The 25,634-nt window shown below is 35.2% G+C and overlaps 1 protein-coding gene across 5 annotated transcripts in view; it reads right to left on the bottom strand.

The window, feature by feature from the left end:
* Positions 1-25,634, bottom strand: part of LOC146533280 (inactive dipeptidyl peptidase 10) — a 240,748-nt gene that overhangs the window by 13,553 nt on the left and 201,561 nt on the right. For all 5 annotated transcript variants that reach the window (XM_085194901.1, XM_085194902.1, XM_085194903.1 and 2 more), the window contains 3 exons: positions 7,174-7,268; positions 1,168-1,295; positions 474-637 (listed from right to left, as the gene is read on the bottom strand). In XM_085194901.1, coding sequence (XP_085051027.1) covers positions 474-637; positions 1,168-1,295; positions 7,174-7,268 — 387 coding nt within the window. The remainder of the gene's footprint in view (positions 1-473; positions 638-1,167; positions 1,296-7,173; positions 7,269-25,634) is intronic.

Here is a 25,634-nt window from a genome sequence, read left to right as displayed (position 1 = left end):
TGTGTTCCGCCACTCAACACGCAATGCTTCCAGAATTCGGCGGAAAGTGGAGAACGGAGTGTCTTAACCAGATTCCCTCTGCATATCGTGCTGAGTGCGAGATACAGCGATAAGTTAAAAAGTTATCTTTAAAAATGATAAGAGGGTTTTAAAAACCACCAGTTAACACCAAGTCTTACTATCTACGACGCATTTCATTCCTCATTTTTCTATAGTGTCACGCAGTATCCCATATACAGCAGGATAATCAAAACTCAACTTCAATACACTCTGTCCATTACTTTTCGCGCAACTTTTGTAGCAATACTGGGTGCCTGATGGTAGTCAACGCCGTGCTTTATCTTGCTACCAGAGCCAGGAAATGAAAATAATTAATTTCCTTCTAGTGTAAATAGAACCAGACAGCTGTGCCGCTGAGACACAACGGCTTCTTTATTACTAAAGTCAAATCCTTGTATACAAAATTCTCTTACCATTGCTAGTAATTCTGCAGACCAGAGTCTTCAGCACTTTGGGCTTGTAATAGATGTCGTTGTCGTACACGAACACCAGGCCGGTGCCGGTGGGCGCCCACTCCGCGTACTGCAGCAAGGGTGCTGATCGGTCCTCCTCTATGGGTGATATTGGGATTTTGTTTCTGTAGAAAACGTATAATTGGTCAATTTCTGATACATACGTATATAAACACGTTCTATATTAATTATTTCTTTCATGTAAATTTGGAATTGTTCTGCGGAACTCTACACCGCATTTTCGTCGAACCAGACATGTGGATTATTTTGCTTATTGAATCATTATGTCGATAATCAGACAGTTGTTTGAATGCTGTTAACTGATATGCCTGGTCTGTTTTGTTTGTTCATAGCTTCACGTTGTATCTTGTTCATATGCAGAGGGAACCTGGAAAATTTCCCATTGCGTTCCCCACTTTTTGCTGAATTCAGGAGTCATTGCGGGTTGGGCAGCCTAAATCAACGCCGTGCTTTGCCTCTATCAGAGTGCGGAAATGAAAATATTAAATATGTCATTTGCTCGAGTGGCATTTGAATCTACAACCTGTCTCGTTTACACTCAACGCACGCTTGTGACCAGTAATAAATTATTCAACATTCAAAAATGAAGTATACATATAATTTTTCATTGACTTTGACTTTAACCTAATCTTACCTTGTTATAACATCGAACACGTGGTACCTGGCGAGGCGCGCGTGCCTCCACCCCGGCCTTACGTCTGATATGAGAAGCACGAATTTCAAATCTGATGATACTTTGAAGTCCACTGCGTTTAGCTCTCTCTGGAAGAAAGATAATAGTAATTAATTGTATTATTTTAGTTGTAGGTCACTTTTAATGTGTGGAAATGGTTGTGGAAAAAAATATTATTGTACTAATTAAAAATATTTTAACATTCTTAATTACATATACTTTGGTATGCCTAGCATGTATATCTAATTGCCTGTCAGTTAATACGACTGTTTTATCAAACTACCGCTTTGTCTTTAATAGTTGCCTCGCGTACTGCCTTTCTTTGAAAATAAGCTGACTGTATCTTGTCTGCTTGTGGCAGGCACACATCCCCAAGTCGTTAAGAGTCTTTCAGTCCGCTAACAAAAAGGTAACAATCCCAGACCTATAGATGTCGTCTACTTCATGTAGATATCACGTCTTGAAATAATTATATCAAACTTCAGGTAAGCAGATTTTTACGAAGCTTTTCGAATTATAAAGATACTCTTTAATAAGTTTGCACATTTTTTTTTATTTTTTTCGTTGAGTCATATTTCTTTAAATAGTTAACGAAATTATTGTCGCGGCCATCTTTAATAAGAAATTTATAGATCTTACTCGTTTTGTTTCCACCACTAGGTAGATAGATCAATATGCAACTATTTTGACAGAAAGTCGAAAATAAGATTACTTGGATGAAATCTCTGACAGAAGTCGCAGGTACAGTAAGTTATGGGGAAATATGACTGATATACGGTATCGATCGATATCGATGAAACTACGCAACGTTTGGCATTTATAGGTTGGGGTGTGTAAGAGAGGATTTCTGGAAATACTCACGGGAACGGGAAAAAATGAGATTTTCAATAGTCAATTTTTTAGTTAAAGTCAGCGAAGTTCATGAGCACATAAGTTCATGCAGCAGCAGTTCATAAAAAAATAAGTCAGAAAATGTACGAGTTTGTAAAAGCTAAACAAAATCAAACTCAGAAGTTATATAAAATGTTATAGTATCAAATAAATTTCATGGACGGTACGTGTTTAATTGTTATGAAAAATAAAATGGGTAAATACAAATTTTGCAGATAAAATCATGTTTATGAGCAATTAGAGAACGTGTGTTACTCGTTGCTAGCACATTACTGGTATATATGAATAAAAACATATTTTAACGTAACTTTTGGTGGTACATATGTATATTTTAATTTTGAGGCTGTTGATACTGGCTCATTGGGGCAGCTTGTGTCATCCTAAAAGTGGCTGTTGTAGGTTCGATCTGGTGTTGGGGGAATGGTTATATTTACAGGTAAATTGTTTTCATCATTCAATATATGGATATAAAACTCAAGCCTATCTTGCTACGCGGGATAAAGCTTGTAGCTGATTAAGAATCATACATACATACATACATAGCTTCACGCTTTATCCCTAGCGGGGTAGTCAGAGAGAATGGAGCGCCAAACGCTACGGTCTCTACATACCTCTTTCGCCTCGTCCACTGTCATCCACCTCTTCATACATGCCCTCCGGGGACCCTCGCGCTTTTGACCTTCCTCAAGTATCTTTGATACTGTGTTTTCGAAGGTCAACCGAGGTCTCCCCCTACCTGCCATTACCTGCCATTCTGTGTATCTCTTCATTGCGGATTCGATCAGCGAAGCTGCCTCCGCACATCCTACGAAGAGATTGCATCTACACAGCATTCATATTTCTTTCATTCTTCTTCTGTAATACCAACGTTTCGCTGCTATATACAAATTAATTAAGAATCAACATATCTATTATCCATATAAGAGGACTATGATTCATTTTGTCAAGTAAGACTCAGTGGAATGAATTAATTTGATTTTCTCATTTTCATACAAGACGAAGTCTATGTCTCAACACTAGGTTCCCTGTGCTCATCCTGATATGTGCTCACTTTGCTCAGCTCATTTTATATTAGCTTTTTGCTATCGACCTTCATTCATGAGTTTGAATAATAATCTCTGTGTTTTTAGGACAAAGTTCGTTTTACAATAAAAATATTACGCTCCATATTAATATTTACATTAGTCGAGAAGTAAATTTCTAACGGTTGCATAAGTATACCGAACATTTTTATAGTTATTATTTTTATTCACGGCGTTTTGTGGAGAAAATAATGAATAAAGGCATGTTTTTTTTTTGTTATTTATAATTACCAAACTAAACCAATTCTAACTTTAATTTGAACTTAGGACCTATCTTCAATTTCAAGCTATCCACCTTAACTTTAACTATACGAGTATTACCATGAGGGTAAAAGGAATAAGACAAAAGCTCGTTACCCAACTTGGGAGTAAAATAAGTTTTTCATACACCATTACTCCCGAACGCCTCCATTCTTCCTTCCATTTGAGAACGTGCGTGGAACTAAATAAATTGTATCAATAAGTTCACGTCGCTTAGCCGACGTGGAGATATTACTCTTTCCAGGTTTATTTATGTAAAATTTATTGATTTTGAGCTTTTCTTTGTCACATTGGTAAATAGACTATTGTCATTATTTGTTCTTTTTAACTTTCAACTTGTATTCGTCACGTATAGAAAGTAGAATCAGTGCTTAAGAATTTCTTACTCCGCTCTCAGTACAGTACTCGAGATATGGTGACTGGTGTATCGTGATGTCTTGTTGCCAGAGCGTAAAAATTAAAATAATAATTTTCCGATTTTTTTTTACGAGGGTCCTATGTATATACATATATAGATGATCATGATGATAATGGTGATGATAGTAAAGACTTATGATCCTTTTGTAATACACTTTCTCCAAATAAAACTTTACAATGTGAAAAACGGAGAAATAGGAGAATGCACAGACAAGGATATAAGAAAATACAATACAATCTTGAAACATGTAACCAGAACGAGCAATTCTAATTTGTACGTACGAGTACAGCTACAGGCAGTGTCGGTAGAATACTAATTACGCCTCAGTGTGTACTCGTACGGCGCGTCCGTGGGCGTGTGGTTTGAACAAATGTAAACTGACCACTATGTGAATTCCATGTTGATTTACTTTACATATGGATATTTACATAATATGCGAGGCCAGTCGCAGCGCCGGAACGCAAGCGTGCGGCTATAAGCACGTAGGTCCTGGGTTCGATTAATATCGAACAAATCACGGAATTCAACGAACCGTCTCTCAACACGCGATGTTTCTAGAATTCGGAACAGAATTCTGTCCGAGGGTACGGAGAGTCTTATCCTTAAGTTTCCCGCTTGAATGCGCCTCCCCTTACTGTGTGTGGTACACATCGTGAACAACGTAAATGTATACATATGATATACCGTACGTATATGTTAATTTTATAATATAGTATAACAATTTTCGAGGCAAAGTCATCCCGTTCTCGACTACTTAACCAATTTCGATATATTGAGTGATATTTTTCAAAGCTGTTATTTGTCTCGCTTTAAAAGGGCAATAAAATGGAAGTAATTCACAATATAATTGTTCCCCTCAGCGGGAATCGAACTCACAACGATCTCATCAACTCGTTTATAGTTAAAAACTATGACACTGTTCCGTAGCATTAAGCTGTTTGCATATATTTGTGATAAAGGAGCGACAGCAAATTACGAAAATCAAACAAATGTATGTCACATACTGCAATATAGCTATAAAAGATAGACTTATTTTACCCAAAGGGTATTGGAATTGCTCCTGTGACCCTCGCTATACAATGTTAGGCCAGTTGAACGTGAGAACATTATGTCAGCTTTTAATAACACAATAATAAATATTTTGTACATATCTGTACTATTATAAAACTGAATCATTTAGTTGGTTGCACGCACTAACCCCCAAAACCACTGGTGAAAACAAAAAATGTCTTATTGTGTTGGGTACTCCTATTCTACAACATATAAAATCGTACTAAAGAAGTGGTGTGTTGCACAGATTGTGCTATAAGTACAAGTAACTCACGTGAACAAATCTGACGAAAAGAACATTTCATTACTGAACTCATTGTAGTAAAAAGGCAAGTCGACGGTATTCGATAACGAGAGTCGAGGCTCAGCGCGGGCTATACTACAGTACAGTACGTGTGTTTTCTATTGTTATGTTCGAACTGCTGTCACACTGTTCAAGTTCAGTTAGCTGAAATATTTAAATTTCTTAGTTTCACGTTTCACTGAGGGAACCTGGGAACCTATTGTTAAAACACTACATTCCCATTGAGACACTTCTGCTTGCCATTTTCCGCCGAGTTCTGGAGGCATTGTTTTCGTTTTACTTTATTACCAGAATAAAAAAAAAAAAATATTAAGTATTTAATTCCTCGCGTGGGAATAGAACTTACAACCTGTTGTGTTTACAGTCGCACGTTTGTGTCCCTGCGCGAATATTAACGGCATTAATGCCGTATTGTAAACGAATGTTTATGCAGGGAGGCAGAGGGAACCTAGAACTACGGCATTCGTTACATTTCCCGTAATTTTCTAGACCCTCCGCGTTGAATGGCGGAAAAATGTCTTCAAAATATGTTCCATATGTAAAATAAATATATTAAAATACAGGCCATATATCGGTCTAATAATAAAAAACATATTCATAAATAAAAAAAATAATTTAACAATGTTAAAAATAGTCAATAAAAGGCATTTTCTCCCGATCGATATCTTGTGCCGTCGAGGTAGCGAACTTTTGTAAAAAAAACCTCTACAGATACAGATATGCTAATATCAAAGAAAGGAGGTTGTAGGCGCGGTTATAAGAATTTCGCCGTAGCTTGTTAAGTAGTATGGCTTATGGTCAGAGCGCTTGGACGGTTTCCAAGAGGCGCGGGTACAAATTCTCTTACGTTCAAAGTTTCATAAGTTTCTAAAAATTTTTTATAAATAACATTGTCAAAACTTCGGTGTAACATACGTCCTTTATGTAATCATTTGAAAATCCATATATCGATGCTTTTTACGTCCCCCGAGTACACAGGAGTAAGCATCGAGGTCGAACTCACTGCGAGGGTGATTTGTGGAGGATTGAGGGTATACTTTTAAGAATATGTTCTTACAAAATTGTAATGACATACTTATGGGGAAAGTTAGATTTTCAGTTTCATGCTATACTCGCCTATAGCAGGATAGGCTGAGGGAACCTATTGTATTCACTCTGTTAATCATTTTCCATCCAAGTTTTGAGACATTCCGTGCGTTACCAAAGAGCTAACATTGAACCTATAACCGTCAGTTTACAGTTAAAGTCAGGGTATACTAGTAGTATTATCATTCAAAACTCTGGGGAGACACAACATGATGTTGAGTTACGCAACTAAACACGCAATATCCCGAAATTTGGGCAGTGCGTGGGGAACGGAGTGTCTTGTCTCTAGTCTTTGCCTTCTCTGATATGTGGGAGAAAGCGTGAAGCTTAGTAAAAATAGAAAATAACAATACAGATATTATATTGCAAATCTCTTTTAGAGACCAATAAGTAATATTTTCAACATTTCAAATTTAACTTTGAATTTAACTAAACATTTTCAACATTCTGATGTTTCGAATGGAGATGAAATTGGCTGTTTTATTATTTTATTTGACAAGTTGAAACCTTTCTAAATCCATTTGGCATAAAAATACTTTGCACAAGCACCTAACGGAACATGAAAGAGCCAAATCGAGTAATAATATTAAATGTAAAGTACGTTTTACATTTTTCTTTACTTCGATTATGACATTTAGTACGTTAGAGGGAAGGGAAGGTTAGTGTTAAGACACTTCGTGCTCCTCCTCCACAATCATTCCTCCGAGTGGAGAACAGTCAGGCGATGTAATACTTAACTACGATGGTCGTCGAACACAAACGTCAAAGTGAAACATGTTAAGGTTAAGCACGTCAGGTTAAACAGTTTTTGCGTGACCATTTTATAGATAAAAAATTGCGGCGTAGTGAGGAATATTTACAAAAAAAATACTTACAAAAGTGGAATTGTTCATTAACAGTCGCGTAGTGAAGTTCTTCACGTTGAAGAGAGTCAGACCACCCCACCTGTCCCGGAACACAAACTCGTCATCTGTAACAGAAATAACAACAGTTTAATATATTTCTTGTATATTTTCTTTTAGCATCACGCATACGGCAGAGAGAGCCCAGTGTTAACGCACCATTGTTGTTGTTGGGTGTCGAAATTAAATGTCTTATCATATTGGAAATATGAAAATATTACGTGTAATATTTTTTTTATATATGATTATAATTTAATCATCTTCATGCTGTATACCGCATATAACAGGGTGGAAAAGGGGAACCTAAGGTTAAGGAACAGAGTGCTGTTCCCCATGCATCACTAAATGAGTGTGTTAGCACTATATTACCTTGCTGTATACAGGATATAGCATAAGGACGTAGCTTAAATAAATATATTAAATATATAAATATATAATATATTTAGTTCACATTCATTTCACTTCGGAAGCTCTCAAAAGATATTTTCGTTTTGTATATCGTCGCGACCAATCCATCAACGTCGCCGCTTTCCCACATGATGACATAATGTATGGGAACTTCTCGTTTATAAATACGAGTATAGGTGTATTTGGGAAAGGCTTATTGCGATAATAAAGTTCTCGTGGCGCATTGGTGAGGATACCAGATTCAATTTTCACTAGAAAATATCTTTAGGCTCCCCTAGAAGATATCTTTAGATACGCCTATGATATTATGCCGGAGTGACGTCATATTATATTCAAGAAAGCTAGTACAGCTTAGTTTATTGCAAATGTTTCAAGCTAAGACAAAACTATTAATAACAATGTAAAGACTACAAGACTCCGCTTTTAAGTCCCACATGCTGAGTGACTGATGAGACGTTTCTAGGTTTCGTTTGTTCTAAAACTTACTTTTTGGAGGAAAAATCTTTATCTTTATATATCAGTATGAAACAAAATCGCTTAAATATTTTAAATTACGCAACTGATTTTAATGCAATTTTCACTAATTGGCAGAGTGATATAAAATATTTTTTTGAAGTGCTATATACTACCTCTGCTCGCTGATTTGTTCACGTAAATTGCAAGATTAAAGTTCTTTATTTGCTTCCTTCTTGGTGGACATTATTAATCTAAATATCCGTTTAATATTGAAGAAGGCCTTGCGAAGTCGTGTTATTAAGATATAGCTGGTACCGACAAAATAAAAATATACAAGTAGCTTTATCAAGACTACTTTGTTAGTACTAAATTGGTATTTTGTGTAATCTTTTTGTAGTTATTCCAATTTTTGATACCAGTGTGGTATACTTAGGTACTAACGCTGCGTTCCGCATAGAGCAGGCTGTATGGGTCTTACATAAAAAATTTATGTCATAAACTAGTTTGTATGACAAAATTCCTACAAAATAACTGTTTTATTGAATAGACAAAAAATTTTGTTTTCATTGTACAGATATTATCTTTCAAAAAATAATGTAGTTAGAAAACAAAGGTAATTTTAATTAACAAATTAATAATAATGTATTTCAAGCGGGCGAAGTCGCGAGCCCAGTGTTAAGACTCTCCGTTTAACAAACACTGCGTGCTAAGCGACGGACCTTGACGCCATCATTTAGTTTAACTATTCATATTATACCTCTAATAAAATATAATGTCGAAATTTAATTAAGCAATGTGAAAGCAAATACTGAAACAGTGGAATTACAGCAAAAACCATTTTATTTTCCCAAAATTTCGTGTTAAATAAACGTAAAGGTTTTCGAGATTTATAGCTCCGGGGCGGGGTGGACGGCGGCAACTTAACCTGCCGACTAATCGCTGGAGGAACTGGGTGAGGAAATTTGTGGTGGCTCATCCTAGTGGATTTATTATCGAGCAATTTAAATTTTATTATAAGGCTATAAAGTATAGTAACGGTTATTTTAATGATAGATATGTAATATGATGAGACAAAATGAGACGAGACGCGGCGTTTAGTTTCGTATATAGCTTTACATGTTTTGTTTGTAAATGGAAGATATAAAATGAAATCAATTATTTATTGGAGGCATTTATGAATGTTATCTTTTTAGCTGCACGCTATATTCCGGACACAGTAGCACACCGTTTCGTAATCGTAGCACGCACGTAGCACGCACGTAGCACGCACGTAGCACGCACGTAGCACGTACGTAGCAGGGTAGGGAGAGGAAATCTGGGAACCTGGTGTTAAGACACGATGTGCTTAAGACATTGCCGTTCCCCATTCTTCGCTGAATTCTGGAGGTATTGCGAGGAGCTGAAAATATTAAATATATCATTTCCTTGAGTGGGAATCGAACTCACAAACTGTTTCTCACGACTGGGCCACGAAAGTGCTAGCCTAAAAAAATTGAAATTACAATTATGAATTTTAAAAATGTTACCTGTGAGAACAAAATGGCTTAACTGATTTAAGTGCAGTTTTTACTATTGCATTTTGGCAAACTCTACTTAACATTTAGTGTTTGTTTCATTTCTCGGCGCGTCGTCCGGACTGGGGGTATACGCGACGGCTGTTGCTTCGATTTCCATTCGAACTCAATAATTTTAACTTTTTTCATCTGGCAATAAAACAAACTATTATTAGGCTCCACCACTCAACAAGCGACGTCTAGAAATTGGGTGGAACGTGGGGTGGTTCCCTCTGCTCACACTGCCTATGTGCCTAAGAGATAAAGCGTGAACATTATAAAAACAATATTCGTTCAGTTAAAACATTATGTGAATAAATGATATACAACCATAATAATTTAATTACTTCGTTCACCACATTTTGTATGAAATATGGAATATAAATGAAAATTTTGGTTTCCGTTATCGGTTTTCTGAATATTGTCGTAATCGGAAGTGGAGAGAATTATTATCAATTTTATTATTTAATATACATAACTGTTACCAAATGTGTTGTGTTCTTAACTAAATATAACGGTCACGGATTCTAATTCCTCTTGGGGGAATGTTTGTTTATTTAAGTATATGTATAGAAAATACTACTTGTTATTGTCTTTTGAGATACCTCTTAAACGAGTACCAGTCAGAACAATTGTTATTGACTCCCCAGATGTATGATGATGACAATGTACGAGGCAAAAGAGGCATGCAAAGGCTCTCCATAGGAATAAAGGGTGAAGATTAAAAAATAATATTTAAACCTACAATATAGAGATTACACAGACGTGTTACATTACACGAACAACGCCATTCAAAGCATTAAGCGTTATTTGTATAAAAAAGGCATTATCCCATCTGCCTGTTCTTCACAAGTTGATTTAAAGCTCCACCTGTGAAGGCTTTACCCTGATTTATTATAGCGCCAGCCTTTTATATATTATACTAGTGATTTATATGGGGTTCACTTACTTATAAATAATATACTTTTACTTTTACGTTGTATCGCGCATATAATAGTGAAGGCAGATGGAATCTATTGTTATGATTTTTTGTGAGAAATCAATCGGCAGTATCGAAGAATCGAATCCACACCCTTCACGCTTAAACGTCTAATATTAAGCGCCTCAGTCGTTCAACCGAGGTAAAGAAAGTATTAATATTTCATTTCCTTGTGTGGGAATCGAACTCACAATCTGTTGCGCAATTGGACTTAAGAATATGAAGATTTAATAATTTTTCGATATTTAATATGTGTTCTTAGTCAACTAAAAAGAAAATTATTGTAAAGAATTTTAAAAAGTAGAGAGAGAGAGTAGAAATATGTAAAGATTTTTTTTCATAAAATTTAAACACTCTCTTAATAAATTAACTTACTCTTAATCGCACGAGGGCGGCCTCGTGGTTAAATTGAAATAACTAAGAGTTGTGTATGGACAACGACATATTGTTGGTGCCCTAACTACGCTGACGTAATGTAATGTAGCCTACAAGCCTCCCTCGATAAAGGGACTATTTAATCCAAAAATACATGTTTTATTTGAACCAGTAGTTTCCGAGATTAGCGGCTTATTTAAAACACACTGTTTCTTTTGATTTGAATATTGAACTTTATAAAACCTGTTAACTAAATGAATATAAGTTTCCATTATGTACGGTACTGGTATATTTTTAGCGGACTCCACAATATATTACAGCACCAACATCGCGATGAACCCGACAGTGCACTATGCATGATTAATACCAGATATCTATTCTGGTGACAGAGTGCGCTATGTACTGGAAATACACTGTAAACTTGCCCTGGCTTTGTCTGTAATCATAAAATAAGATTAGAGTCTTTCATGGCAGTGTAGCCATAGAGAGGTGAATGTTAAGACATTCTGCTGTTTACTTTCTGTCATACTTTGAAACAACGCTTATTGAGTGGTGGAACTCAACTCTACGCATTGTTTTACCGGAGCGGGAAAATGGAAACAGTCACTCACCCGAGAAAATATGAAATGGCCGAACTCAACCCTGCGCTTTGTCTTGTTACCAGTATGCGGATATGAAAATAATACATTCCTTCGAGTTGGAATCGAAACTACAATCTTCTAGCCACCTCTCTGCGCAACGATAGTCCTAATAAAATACATTATTTTATTTTAATATTAAGATACTCCGTTAAGAAATGCGGCGATTTGTCGTTGTGTCTGAGCCAGAAAATGTACTTAATACATTTCCCCAATTAGAAATTGAACCCACAGCTCTCGCGTTTACAGTCAAACGCTAAACCACTGCTCCACGACGGCCAATAATATAGATATAGATATAAGTAAATTGCTATAGCTAACTAGTTCCCCTATTATATCGGATCGGTCATTACGCTAACGAGATCTCCACCAACAGTTAAGAGCACCTTGTGCCTGTGTTACATTTTATTCCCAAGTTTTATGACTATTATAGTCTTTATCTTATACGGCTTAATAGAAAGAGATTGCCTATTCATATGGTAGAGAAGTAAAGTGGTATGACTGTAGTAAGATTAAAATTCCAGGATTTTATAGGATACTAGTCGTCGCCCGTACTTCTGTTTGATTGGTTTTAAGGCGTAAAATAGAAAATCTTGTTTGTTTGTCGTTTAAATAGGAATTACGAGAAATCCTTTTTTAAGGAATCCCCTTACCTCACCTTAATGCTCAAATGCGCAAAAAAGTAGCGTTGAGTTCCGCTAATCACGTAATATTGAAACAAATCTGCGGTAAAAGTGAAACTGATTTTCTTATCATTAGGTTCAACAACGTTGCAAGCAGCAATCATTGTAAGGAGGAAATCGTGCCTGTGTTTGAGATTTCTTTGTACATACATTTTATATCTCCTGAGAAGGTTCTAAGTGTATTTATGGTGGAAGTAGTAATTCTCTGTCGCCACATAGCCACTTCTCCATTCTTTCGTATCTCTGGAGATACGTGGAGACGAATGTACTGATAAATGTGCAATTTTGACTGTGACGAGACAGCTACAACTTCATTATATGAGAGCTTTATATTCTTTAAAGGATTCTTCCATATAGATTATGTTCAACCGTTGTACCATTAAATGATCTCAGTTTATGTCAGATTTGCTAGTTTTTTGGAAAAGGTGATATTGATGGAAAAAAACTGGTTAAGTGTGAGTAAGACTCACCCACCGTAGGCTTAAAATCAAAAGTTGACAAACTTAAGTAAGTACCCATGCGGACGTATGCAAAATTTTTTTTTAAATTAACTACAAATATAACTGTGTAATATTTGTTTTCTTTGGTTTTTGAATGTTCTTCTTACCACATTTCTTAATTGTACGAAGAAGGTTTTGTAGGTTTTTAAAATATTTATTTATTTTAAGCTTTACTTTTTACAGTAACATCAGGTATTACAGTAAGATCGACAACTGAAACGTAGACTGTTCAAACGGCTTTCTCTATGCATTTAATTTGTAATTTTCTCATATTAATAAAAGGGGTCGTAGAAGTGCCTCCTAGTACTTAATTAAATTCTCACGTACTATCGCTTAATTGTAATACTCGGGAAGAAAGCGCGATGTCAAGATAAAAGTATAATAAGTAAGATTTATGTTTGTTCATTATAATTAGAATGATATTTTTCATATATTATGGCACAGCGTCTGACTGTAAAAGCGACAGTTGTAAGTTCATTGATCTCTTTTGGGAATGGATTTATTATCATCTCCTTCCTCTGGTGGTAAGTTAAATCGCGTGGTGATCCACAACTCAACGCAAGGTCTCGACTCGTGAATTGGACAGAAAGTGGAGAAAGAAGTATCTTAACACAGGATTTAAAACTTAGCTATACATTTTCCCTATTTTTGCTTATCTACAACTATATGATACTTCTATTTCTTCAGGTTAAGGTTGTATCCCGCACGCTTCAAGGCATTGGGAATCTAGTGTTAAGACACTCCGCTGCCCACTTTCAACTGAAAATATCAATTCTAAAATAATTCATTAAAGTAATAAAAATATATTTTTAAATTTCGCTTAGTTACTTTCTTAACGATGAACTAAATTGAGGTAAAATTGGGGCTCAGAAAGGATCAATATGTCATTAGTGCTCCAGATGGTGTCGGTTTGAATATTTGAATTAAAAGTTTTAGAAGTTGAAAAAATATATAGTAAATACTATATTACAAGTCGGCGCGGTGGGGCGCAGCGACCTTAGAGTCTATGTATGCCCGATGTGGGTTTGATTCCTACTCAGAGAAATTAATGATTGCAGTTGTTTAATTGTTCCTTGCACTGATAAGAAGACAAAGCGCAACACGTAACGTCTTGAAAAATTGGGCGGAACTTGGCGAATGGAGTGTCGTAACACTAGGTTCCCTTTGCCTTTATAGTAATAAAATATAATTTAATATTTTCTATATATTATTAAATTTTTATTATTAATTTGGCCCAATATACTCTGAAACATTATTCTTCTCTAATATCTCCGTTTCAAGCATCTCCACTCCAACAAAGGAAAAACAAAATATTTCATAGAAAGAGAACAACAAAACACGGCCTCTTTTAAATGTACCGTAACGCAGTCCGTACCAGATGGTGCGCTTCATTTCGCTCGCAAAATGTATCTGATAATAAAGGAACAATATTTTGTTCAACACAATTTCGCAACTGCGTTTATGTTTTAGGAGTGTTGGTTTGTGCCAGTTTCACGCTTTATCCCGCATTCCAGTGAAGGCAGAGAGAACCTTGAGTTAAGACATTCTGTAGCCTGGCGGCATTCATCGCCGCCCTCAAAAAAACTGAAATTCTAAATCTAAAATTGTCTTTTGTCATAAAAGTACCTAAATACTTCACTTTCAGTCAAATAAAAAAAAAACTGTCTACACGAAATGTATCGTCCGCAGAGGGAACCTATAGTTAAGATACTCTGTTCAAGGAATCGTATTTTTGAGACACTGCGCGTTGAATAGCGGAGCTCATTATCTAGTTACTAGAGCGTGAAAATGAAAATAATCCATTACCACGAGTGGGAATCGAACCCACAACCGTTGCATTTACAGTCGGACGTCGTGCTACTGCGCCCCTACGGTCACAACACAATATTTTAATGTAATAATATCGGCTAGAACAAAACTCTAGCAAACTATGAACTAACAATATTATGAATCGAGTATACCGTGAGAGGTAATAGAGTGGAATTTCACTACAAAATTGACTGACATTTTGATAGCAAAGTTAAAGTACCTCACTCACTCACTCATCAAATGCACAATATCTTTAAACGGATGAAATGTAGATAATATCTATACTTCTGTGAGAGTCCAGTGGTATAAGCGACGGTTATAAGTTCGATTTCCTCGCTCTGGCAACGAGGCAAAACGCGGCGATGACATTCGCCACTCAACACGCAACGTCCGCAAGAGTTCGGTTGAAAGAGGGGAAAGGAAATGTCTCAATCGGGAATGTAGTGGTACGTAGGAATATTAGGTTCCCAGGTTCCCTCTGCTTTGTGCGGAATACAGCGTGAAGCTAAAATAAATCTATACTTCTACACTTATATTATCACCAATCAAGAAAGGCCACGTGCTGTATTGCTACACTTTAATCATTTTGATGTAGTCCACTGCACTATACTGCGGTTACAGCTATTGAAGCTGCTCTTAGAGGATGTGTGTATGAAGAGGTTTATATGGTTTTAGCAGCAAGAGGTACATATACGGACTGTAGCGTTTGACTTTTCGTTCGGTTTGACTACCTCTTGGGGATACAATTTATAAAAGAGGCCGTCGTGGTGCAGATGCACAGCATCTGATTGTAATCGCGACGGTTGTGAGTTTGAAGAAATAAATTATTTTCATTGCCTCGTTTTGTTAAGAAGAATCGAAAATTGGGTGACAAGAAAGGAACGAAGTGTTTTAAGTGTATTAAAGCGTGAAGTTGAAAAAAGAAACATGTTTTCTTCTAGTGCGTAGTCTTTATAAATAGCAATAAGATAGAGGAAAATAATAGTTTATAATTTTATCAATTATTTTTTTGTTTCCAATTTTAGGGCATGCTCTACTTGACGAAATTTTACATTGCTCTTTGTCTATAAAAAATTAAATATTAATATTTTTCATATAGAAATCGAACAAACAACAGTCACGTCTTAACTAACATTCATTAACTACGCCCTATAGCCTCTATGTATCTAAGAATTTTTGTACTAAAAAACATTTATCTTAAGTAAAATCTTGTAAATGTCCTCCGCGTAAGTCTTTTGAGTGCTATAAAAATCTATTATAACTAGATTTAGGTTGAAATAAATCTTTTGAGTGCTTTGTTACATTCTTTATAAAATAGCTAATTTCAAAGTAGTCAGACGAGGTCTATAGCTAAATAGTTTATTTTTAGATTCAAGCTCTATGCCGCACATAGAAGGGTAGGCAGAGAGAACCCAAGAGTTAGATACTCCGTTGCCACTATGTTTTCTCCACTTTCCCCTTGATTCTGAAGCGGAACTGCATACTTCTGCCTATTTAAGGAAATATTATTTAAAACGTAGGCCATTCTCTCTAGTTTATACAAGCGAATACCAAACCAGCTCTGCCAACCTGCGATATACCCGCAAATAGTTGAAAACTGACAGTATTGGCGTAATGCCAGTGAAAGTAGGTCGCGCTGACCTGCCCGGAGACCAGCTTACATTGTCTTTACCAAAAAAACTAAATTTTATTTGGATATGGCCCGGGCTTTATTGTATGGATTAAGTTACTTATAGTGTTTGGTAATATTTTCTATTACAAGTACTGAGACCATCGTGGCGCAGCGGCACAAGGATGTGACTGTAACGCGACGGTTGTGGGTTCGATCCCCACTCGAGGAAATGAATTATTATCCGCCACTCAACATTCAATGCCTTTAATTCAAAACTTTAGTTTAGTTCACAAATTTTGTCTGCAAACTAATAATTTGTGTTATAAATGAATGAGGCCGTAGTACTTCCCATTCGGAGGAATGAACATAAAAATATAAAATTTCATATTTGTATCTTCTCGGTTAGATTATAAGAACCGGCGTTGAGTTTCGTCACACAAAAATATCGTTTTGAAAATTTGCGATAAGGTAAAAAACGAAGAGGTTTTGAAACAAAAAAGTGAGAAAAGCGCAGGCTACAGTTAGACTAACTTCAAATTGATGATGGTCCTAGAAAACAGTGACGGGAAACGGTAAATCATAAATTTACTAAACTCTTCAAAATTATCTTCTCCGCCAGATGAAGTCACAACCAATTATTAATAAATATCGTACCTTAAATAAATAAATCCATATATTTTTTAATTTTACTCATCATGACATGGAATATATCTAATATTTGCCGTAGCTTCGTTATATAAAACGGTAATAGACGGTACTAAGAAAATATATTAAAATATTTAAAAATATAAATAAATAATATAAAATATATAAAGTTTGTTTAACTTTAAGCACTTATTGTTAAAGAAAAGCTCACGTTTCAAAGCCAGATCGTAATTGGGACGCGGTGTCACTCTTACTTGCTAATGGTATTTAATATATTACGAACAGTTTGTTTGTTCGAACGTGCTAATCTCAACGAATGTAGTAAAAAATAATTTAAATAATTTTTATATATAAATATAAATTTTTATTATAGCGAGCGAAATAGACGCGATTTATCAATATCAAAATAAATGATTGGCACGTCAAATGAACGTCATCAAAAGAAAATATGGAGTGTCTTGGCACTAGTTTCCCTGTGGCATAACCGGGATACAGTGTTAAGCTTGCTAAGAAGAGAAGACAAAATCTCTATTCATAAACATTTTATTAATTAATATACACACATACAAAATCGCTTTATTAATTAATTAATACTCATTGTTATTACATTTTATATTAACCTTCAACTGTCATTTATATGGAATTATTATAATTATGATGTTACAAAAAGTTCTATATGAAATAAGTTTATTACACAAACGCTTTAGATCACGTCCCGAGAAGTTGCCTTAATTGGAAAGCGGCTTCAATCTAACACGTCGTACGGCTTACTAAATTGAAAATATTATATACTAGCTCTTACCTGCGGCTTCGTCCGTCGTCAAATGAAAATACCTAAGAGTTGTCTCGTCAAATGGAAAGAACATGAGATGTTCGAAGGGCTCGAAGTAATTTATAATAGATCGCTCCCTAGCTTTAATAATCATGCATTATTGACTTTCAGAATACAATATTTTTTAAGTATACATTTTAAAAAAAGTGTTAAATTTCGATAGTTTTTTTTTTCAGCTTCAGGCTTTATAGCCAGAGAGCCTGGGTAGCCAGAGAGCTAGGAGCGATTAATGCTACGGCGTCTGCTTACTATGTCTATCACCTAATGCACTCTTATTTACTTTTTCATAAGTGCCCTCCAGGAGGCGTTCAGGTTATTACGTGACATTCTTCCATCTTCAATTCTGTGTTCTCAAGGATCAACTGAGATCTCTCTCTGCCTCTCGTACCGCTGCTACTATTGCTTCATAAATTTCATTTGCCATTCTGTCGTCACTCATTTTCTGAACGTGCCCAAACCACCTAAGCATGTTCTTTTCGAAATCCTTGCCATTCTGCAACTTCTGTATACTTATTACGTTTAATTCATTACTATATTTCGCTCTTAAACAAAAACTTCTTCGAAAACAATCTAAGATGTTATCAAATAAGACAAGTTTCTATAGAAAGTTTGTTCATTTAACTCGTTTGTTAGTACGCAAAGTAACTATGAGGGAGATAAATAAGGCTTTATCTGATTTAATTTCTAATATACTTCACTTTAGAAAGAAAAGCCTTAGATTTTTAAAGGAATGTTGGTCTAATAGGTAAGTCTCGACAGTTTTTCTAACTATATGGAGCTACTGGACAGATTTTGATCTAGCTTTTTTGTTACATAAATATTAGTTCTTGATGACTATAATTAACATTAAAAATCTGAAGGTGAAATGAAATCAACCTGTCTGTTATCTATAAGAGATCCTGGCAGCCCGTCTAATCTATGAGAGATGTTAATATAGCGTCTGAGGAAAAGCTGGCTAGTGTGATGAATTAATTTAGAAAAACACAGCGACATGGATGACCAAAGTCTGTGGCGTAAAAAAATTCATAAATATAAAAAAGTGTAAAAAAAGTGTGTGTCGCCCGCTAACACGGTGTCCATGGAATGTTAAGTAGTCTCTTCTTTGCCCTGAACGGTGCATATTTTAATAATACTTTAATACTATGGCATAAAAGATTATATATCATTATAGTCATTACTCACATACATATTGAAATTATGAATATAAATTCTTACCGGTATGGGCTCTCCACCTCTCTCAGAGATGTGAAAGTGACAAAAGATAAAGTTAAATAAATCCTTGGTTCATTTCAAAAATGAAGTTATCCTAAAGAATAAAAGAGACGACAAAATTTCACTGGCAACTTCAATAATTATCCGATTTATATTCATATTATTAAGATAGTAATGACTATTAAAACAGTATACTTTAATTTTACAATGAAACGCAATGGCAATTCAAAAAGCACTCATCACTCAAGATCCAGGCCGCGATCTAAATATTTAAATAGCTAAGCCGTTTAAATCGGTTTTGTAGATTTTGAGGCAGTAATATTCTACACTCGATACAAGGCACACTCGGAAGTGTCAATTAACTTTTAATTGATATTAAAATTACTAATACTATAAAGCTGAAGACATTTTTAGTTCAACGCGGACCTCATAAAAAAAATATGTGGTTATAATTGAAAAAATCTTTGTATTGGATAGGCCAAGAATCGAAAGGGCTATTATAGCGTGCGGCCTTTGATCGTATTCCAAGGTTGTGTGTGCATTGATATTCTTAACTAAATAGTAAATATACACAATAGTTGGTACCTGTTAAACATGTCACCAAGTAAAGTAAATCACATCCGAGTAGGTATAATAAAGCAGCAGCACATCGTCTCACTTTATACGCGACGGAGTTCCGAAGTAAAGCGTTAAATTCTGCTACTCAACACTCAATTTCTCTAAAATTCAAGGAAAAATGGAGAACGGTTTGTATTGATACTGTGCTCTGTCTGCCTACCTTGCCATATGCGGGATACAACGTGAAGCTGAAGCGTGAACAAATAAATAAGTAACGTTATAGACCATAGCTCAAGCCCGCATTAGATGCTGGAAACTGAAGAGAAAAATTTATTGCCTTCGAGATATTTTGTCCGGCACACGAAGCGTTTAAAGTTTCTTGGCGGTGACACTGATATCTACCACTTAGGCGATATTTTAGAATTTATTACGATTTTTTTTTGTTACGGTTACGTTTAATCTTTGATACAGGATAGGCTGAGGGAACTTAGTGTTAAGTCACTCCGTTGTCCATTTACCGGCACATTTTCAAGACATTGTCACAATGAGTGGAGGAGCTAAACGCCGTGCTTTGTCGTGATATCCTACAATCAGACAATGTGCCGCTGAGCCATGACAACGGTGTTGCCTGTTGACGCGACGGTTGTGGGTTTGATACCCGAACAGAACTCGTGTTTTTGACCCACTCTCAATTAATTATTCCTTTTTTTCGCGTTGGTAGCAAAACAATAGTAGGCGATGAGCACCGATACCAGATACGCAATGGCCCGAAAAATAGAAAATTTTAAAAAGATTTGTTTTGCGAGATACATCGTGCAACTGATTTTTTTAAAATATATACTTCATTTTTCGAGTGGGAATCGAACCTATAACCTATCGCAATACAATCGCACACTAATACCACTGCACCACGCCCGGCCTCAATCATGATTTTTTAACTGCTAATGCACCACGGGTGGTGTAATGGAAGTAACGTAGTGGCGCGCTGGGTTTTGCTTAAAACTTTTATTATTACAAACCAGACTAAAGTTATTAAAAATTACAATAAAATTATTATTTGTATTTTATGTTTGTTTGCTATACATATTTTTATTAGATACTTTAGTTTATGTTTCATAGCTAAGCTGGTAATATTATAGTTAAATTCAGATGACTTTTATATTATACTAGCGGACCCGGACGCGGCTACGCCTGCTTCAATTATAAGAATATTTATTAAATATATTCATGAAATTATTTTCAGTTTTCAATAGACTTAGTAAGAAAATATAAGCTTAAATAATCAAAAAGAATAATAAGGAGAGACATATTATTAGAAAAAAATATCTGAATTATTAAAATGAACCAACAAAAGAAGTAAAAGTAACTAAAGGATATACTGATATTAGAAAAAATACCTAAAGTTTTCCGTGCGTGCGTACATAGATATCGACTCTATGAAATAACTAAACATTTCTCTATATTAACTACGGCAATTTTTGCGAGCAATATCAAATAAAATAAGAAGAGACCCAAAGTGTAGTTTAAATTAATTATAAACAGCAAATAATTACATCAAAATTAACAATACTTCGAAAATGTATGAAAATTTATAAAACCGTCAACATCTGCTGCCCGTTCGCGTCGGTCATATTCGTACTATGCCGCCCGAAGGCTAGGTCATTTCGAATCAGTGACATCTCCTTAATTATTTATTAGAATGTTACACAGTAAACTATAATTTCAATCTAGATAAGATGCTTTTTTTTTTTTTTTTTTTTCGAACATGTGGATAAGATGCTAAAAGTGACAATAATATTTATTTTCATAAGGATGAATATCAAAATGTCGCGGTAACGAACGCGGTCGCGTAGCGACGACGGTTGTTATTAACATGGCAGAATAAATTGCATGTCAAATTAGAAAGTACTTTATAACATATTAGTATATATGTGTAATGTATTGTAATATAGCCTATAGCACTTCTGAAGAATGCAGCTTTCATACAAAACAAAAACAATGTAAATCGGACCAGTAGATCCAGAGATCTTAGCGTTCAAACAAACAAACAAACAAACAAACAAACAAACTCTTCCGCTTTATTATATTAGTATAGATTAATATTATTATATCTCCGAAATAAAATGTAGATAGATACATATATTTTTATAATAATGTTGTTTTTAAAATATTGACTTTTTAGGGTTCCATACTGCAAAATGTGTACAAAAATTTTGTAGCTGTAATAATAATTCAGGGATAAAACATACAGTAAATCAATCATTGATTTTACATAGTTTACTGCCTGTTTCTTTTCAATTATATATACTAGTTGCATTAAAATCTAATTAATGAAAAAGCTTTACATAACCAATTAACTTACAACTTTTATACTTAATCATATTCTCAATGCATTCTGAGTTCCGAATGTCCATTCTCAATAAAACGGACTTTAAATGAATTGCTTCATTGGAATAATGCCAGAGTCGTGACCTTGGTGGTGTGGAGTTCGAATAAAAATGCTTACTGGCCATTTATGCATATACAAGTATATGTAAATACTGGAGACCCATTGGAGCTTCGCCCGTCTAAAGTTATTGTTATATTATAGCTAAATAATATAAAATTTTACTTCGTGGGTTCGATTCCCAATTGAGGAAACGAAACAGCAAAAGCGCGACGTTGAGTTTTGTCACTCAACACGCAATGCCTCTAGAAATCGGTGGAAAGTGAGGAACGTAGTGTCTTAACCCTAGGTTCCCTCTGACTTTCCTGCTATCTGTGGGATACAGCATGAAGCTGAAAAAAAAGCTCTTCAGCTATATGATGTTAGTATAGATAACATGCACGAAATAGTATAATACGCGTATATCTATCAAAGTACACAGGAACTGTAATTTATAGATACAATAAAAAACATTTTTTAAAAAAGATGTTTTTTTCTATAAAAAAAAAACATTTTCTTACTATTATTGGATACGATTCAGCTTCCTTTTATCTTTCTTAGCATTGTAAGTGTTTGACTTAGTTTCTTTGTCAAAGGCCTTTGTGAATACTTGCCACTATTTTTTAACTATCAATGGATATTAAGATTTCAAGCTTGTTTCATCTAATTAAGCTTGTTCTTATCGAGTTTTAAGATATTCTTTATTTATTGATTTCTTTTGTTATTGAGCTTTAAAAGTTGAGTTCGATCTCAACTCGGGGATGAATTATTCTTATTTTCCCGCTCTGGTAAGACCGTCGAGTTCCTCCACTTCTCTTAAGTGGAGAAATGGTAGTCTTGATACTAAGTTATCTCGCCCTTCTTTGCTATTAGTGCTGAAACGGCACGTTCGGGACGCCATTAATAAAAAACAGAACAATCGATAGAAAATATTTCTATTATAAACGCGATGATTATGGGTTCAATTCCCAATTGGGGATATTAATAATTACTTAATTCTGTTGGGAAGCAGAGAAATTATTTTGACTCTCTTTCTTTTTTATCGAAAATGACACATATGGTAGTATATATGCAGTATCATTTTGTGAATAAAAAGTCTTTACACCAAATACATGAAACTATCGACCTCCCTTTTCTTTTCAAATTTTTTTTTTAATAAAATGTATCCACTGTTTCGCAAATTGCGTTTTTAAAACCATTTCGTATGTAAATAAGATGAAAGTTCAAAGGTACTAATTATAAAAATGGGCAGCGAGACGGAAAGGCGGGGCCGGGGCGGGCGGCGCGATGGTACGGAAAACTGAAATGTGAACGTGAGTAATTATAGATGACAAGAGAAAAATGTAATTTAAGTTTGCTTTGTTCACGCGTAACTATAGCGACATTGTGTAGTGTTTGGCGGAACTTAACGCTGAATGCTTTTTCCCATATACCAGGACATTTTCCCACATTCCCTTGCTCGCCAAAAACTCGTTTAATAATTTCTGGCCAATTTTCGAGTTATATCGTGTTCAGTAGCGAAACTCACTTTATCTTATTACCAGAGCAAGGAAAGGATAAAAATAATTCCCCCTTGTGGGAATCAAACTTACAACCGCCATTCACAGTCAGACATTGCGCCGCTGCGCCACGACGGTCAGAAACAAATTGTACTAAAAAATAAAATAACGAATCATAACAATTTTCAACATTGAAGTAAAGCTACGAGTAGTAAAGTTAAATTTACCTACAATTTTAACAGTTTTCAACACTTACCTACTCATATTTAAATGCACTCTCGTAAAGCTGTACGCGAACATTACGTATGTGAGCACCGAGTGCTCTACGCGCTTCAAATTGTTTTAATATCAACGTATTTATTTAATTCTTGTTTCTGAGTAGCTTAAGGTTGTTAAGTGTTCTTAGCCTTGATTCAAGAAAATATGTTCAATCTTTTAAATATCACCAGCTCTTTTCTAGTTGATGAAAGAATGTAAATAAAAGAAATTTGTAGCTGGGAAGTTTTTAATTTTTTTTAATTTTATTATTACAAAACTGTCTTCCAAGCTGTTTATTACTCTATATAATATGGTATATAATATATGTTAGTTGCCATGTGGCCTTGTATGCACCAAATGTGTTGACCATTTTTTTTATTTGTTACTTTTCTCTCATCTTACAGCCACCAGAGGCTATAGTGATGAGGCCGTCGTAGCTTCAGACCATCTAACCATAAATTCAATAATTGTGGGTTCGATTCCTACTCTTATAAGCCTGAGTACCTCTTTTAAATTGTCATTATTTTACTTTAGCTTCCCGCTATATCCTGTATGTAGCAGGGTAGGTAGTGGCAACATAGTGTTAGGACACTGCGTTCCTTACGCCCCGCCCAATTTTTGAGACATTGCGCGCTGAGTGATAGAGCTTAATGTCCCGCTACCAGAGCGAGAAGATTAAAATAAAAAAAAATATACTGAACAGACAAAATTAATATCCCACTATTCACTATTTATTCTTCATTTACTACCAGACAAACATCTCACATATCCGACTCGCATTATACCTATTTATTACACATTACCGAGATGAACAGACCTCCTCCAGCTTCAATGACATTCCGCGAAATATAAACCTTCCTTAGAGAGCTCTATCTTAATGTCATGTAAACGAATACCTTTCATAAGATCGTCGTGGCGCAGCGGCTATATTTAATCGTTATTATCGTGGCTATAAACATGAAGGTTGTGGGTTCAATTTCCCTCGGTGGAGTGATTTATTTAATTGGAAACAATATAAATTTAGGCGTTGAGTATCGCCACCGGAGTGTATTAACACTAGGCTCCCTCTATCTAGCTTACTTTTGTAATTGTTGTTTGTAGTCTTTACGAGTGGAGACCGCTGCGTTCTTACAGGGATCTATTTACTGCTGTTCTTTCCTACTAATACAATACTTTCACCAAAAAACTACACAACAGATTTAGGTGAATGCTTACAATATAGCGTGTACATCGCAATAACAAGGCTATATATTTTTTTAAAGATTTCTTATTATGTGGCTATAACATATCACTTAATACAAGCCGGCGAAGCCGCGTTTGTGTCGCTAGTACCTTTCATACATGGTCCTTTTCTAAATTTACCTCCGAGAATTCCAACAACGTTCTAAGAAGAATGCCTTGTCTTTGAGTAAATCAAGTCTTTGAAGTAAACGAGGCAGGTTTTGCGTTATTCAGTGAATGACAAAGTAGTGCTTGAGCTTTGCTCTAGCCTTGTTTATGGTTTGGAATTACTTATTAATGGGTCTAGGTTTGAATCCAAGCGCGCTGGTGCCCCCGCCCCACGATGTCCTCATAATTATATAGTAACAAAAAAGAATCAAACTGCCTCCATTTTGTCCGGGACGAATATAATTTTGTTTCCATTCATTGAAATAAGAAAAGTTTATAACAATACAAATTTAATTTCTATAAAGAAATTTTTGTTGACAGCTTTTCTGAAAGTTAGTTGAAAAATTACGTCTTGAAGTCCCGATGAAGTTTTAACAAGTTCCCGGGGAAGCTATTTTACTCTGTGCAGGAAATTTTGAAGTATTTTATTGGCATATCTAATTCCTTTTTTTTCACGCTGTGTTCGCCATATGTCATGACAGCGTAAAGCGTGCGCGCGAAAACGCGACAGGTTGGAGGTTCAATTCCCACTTCAGGAAATGAAATATTTAAAATTTTTATTTTCTCGCTTTGATAATGGCGTTCAGATCTGCTACTCAACAA

The sequence above is a fragment of the Heliconius melpomene genome, chromosome 12 (genome assembly GCF_056956725.1).
Source record: "Heliconius melpomene rosina isolate 202511_hmr_F chromosome 12, ASM5695672v1, whole genome shotgun sequence".
NCBI lineage: Eukaryota > Metazoa > Arthropoda > Insecta > Lepidoptera > Nymphalidae > Heliconius > Heliconius melpomene.
The sequence above is the reverse complement of the archived record's forward strand: the minus strand, read 5'-3'. Positions and strand labels throughout refer to the sequence as shown.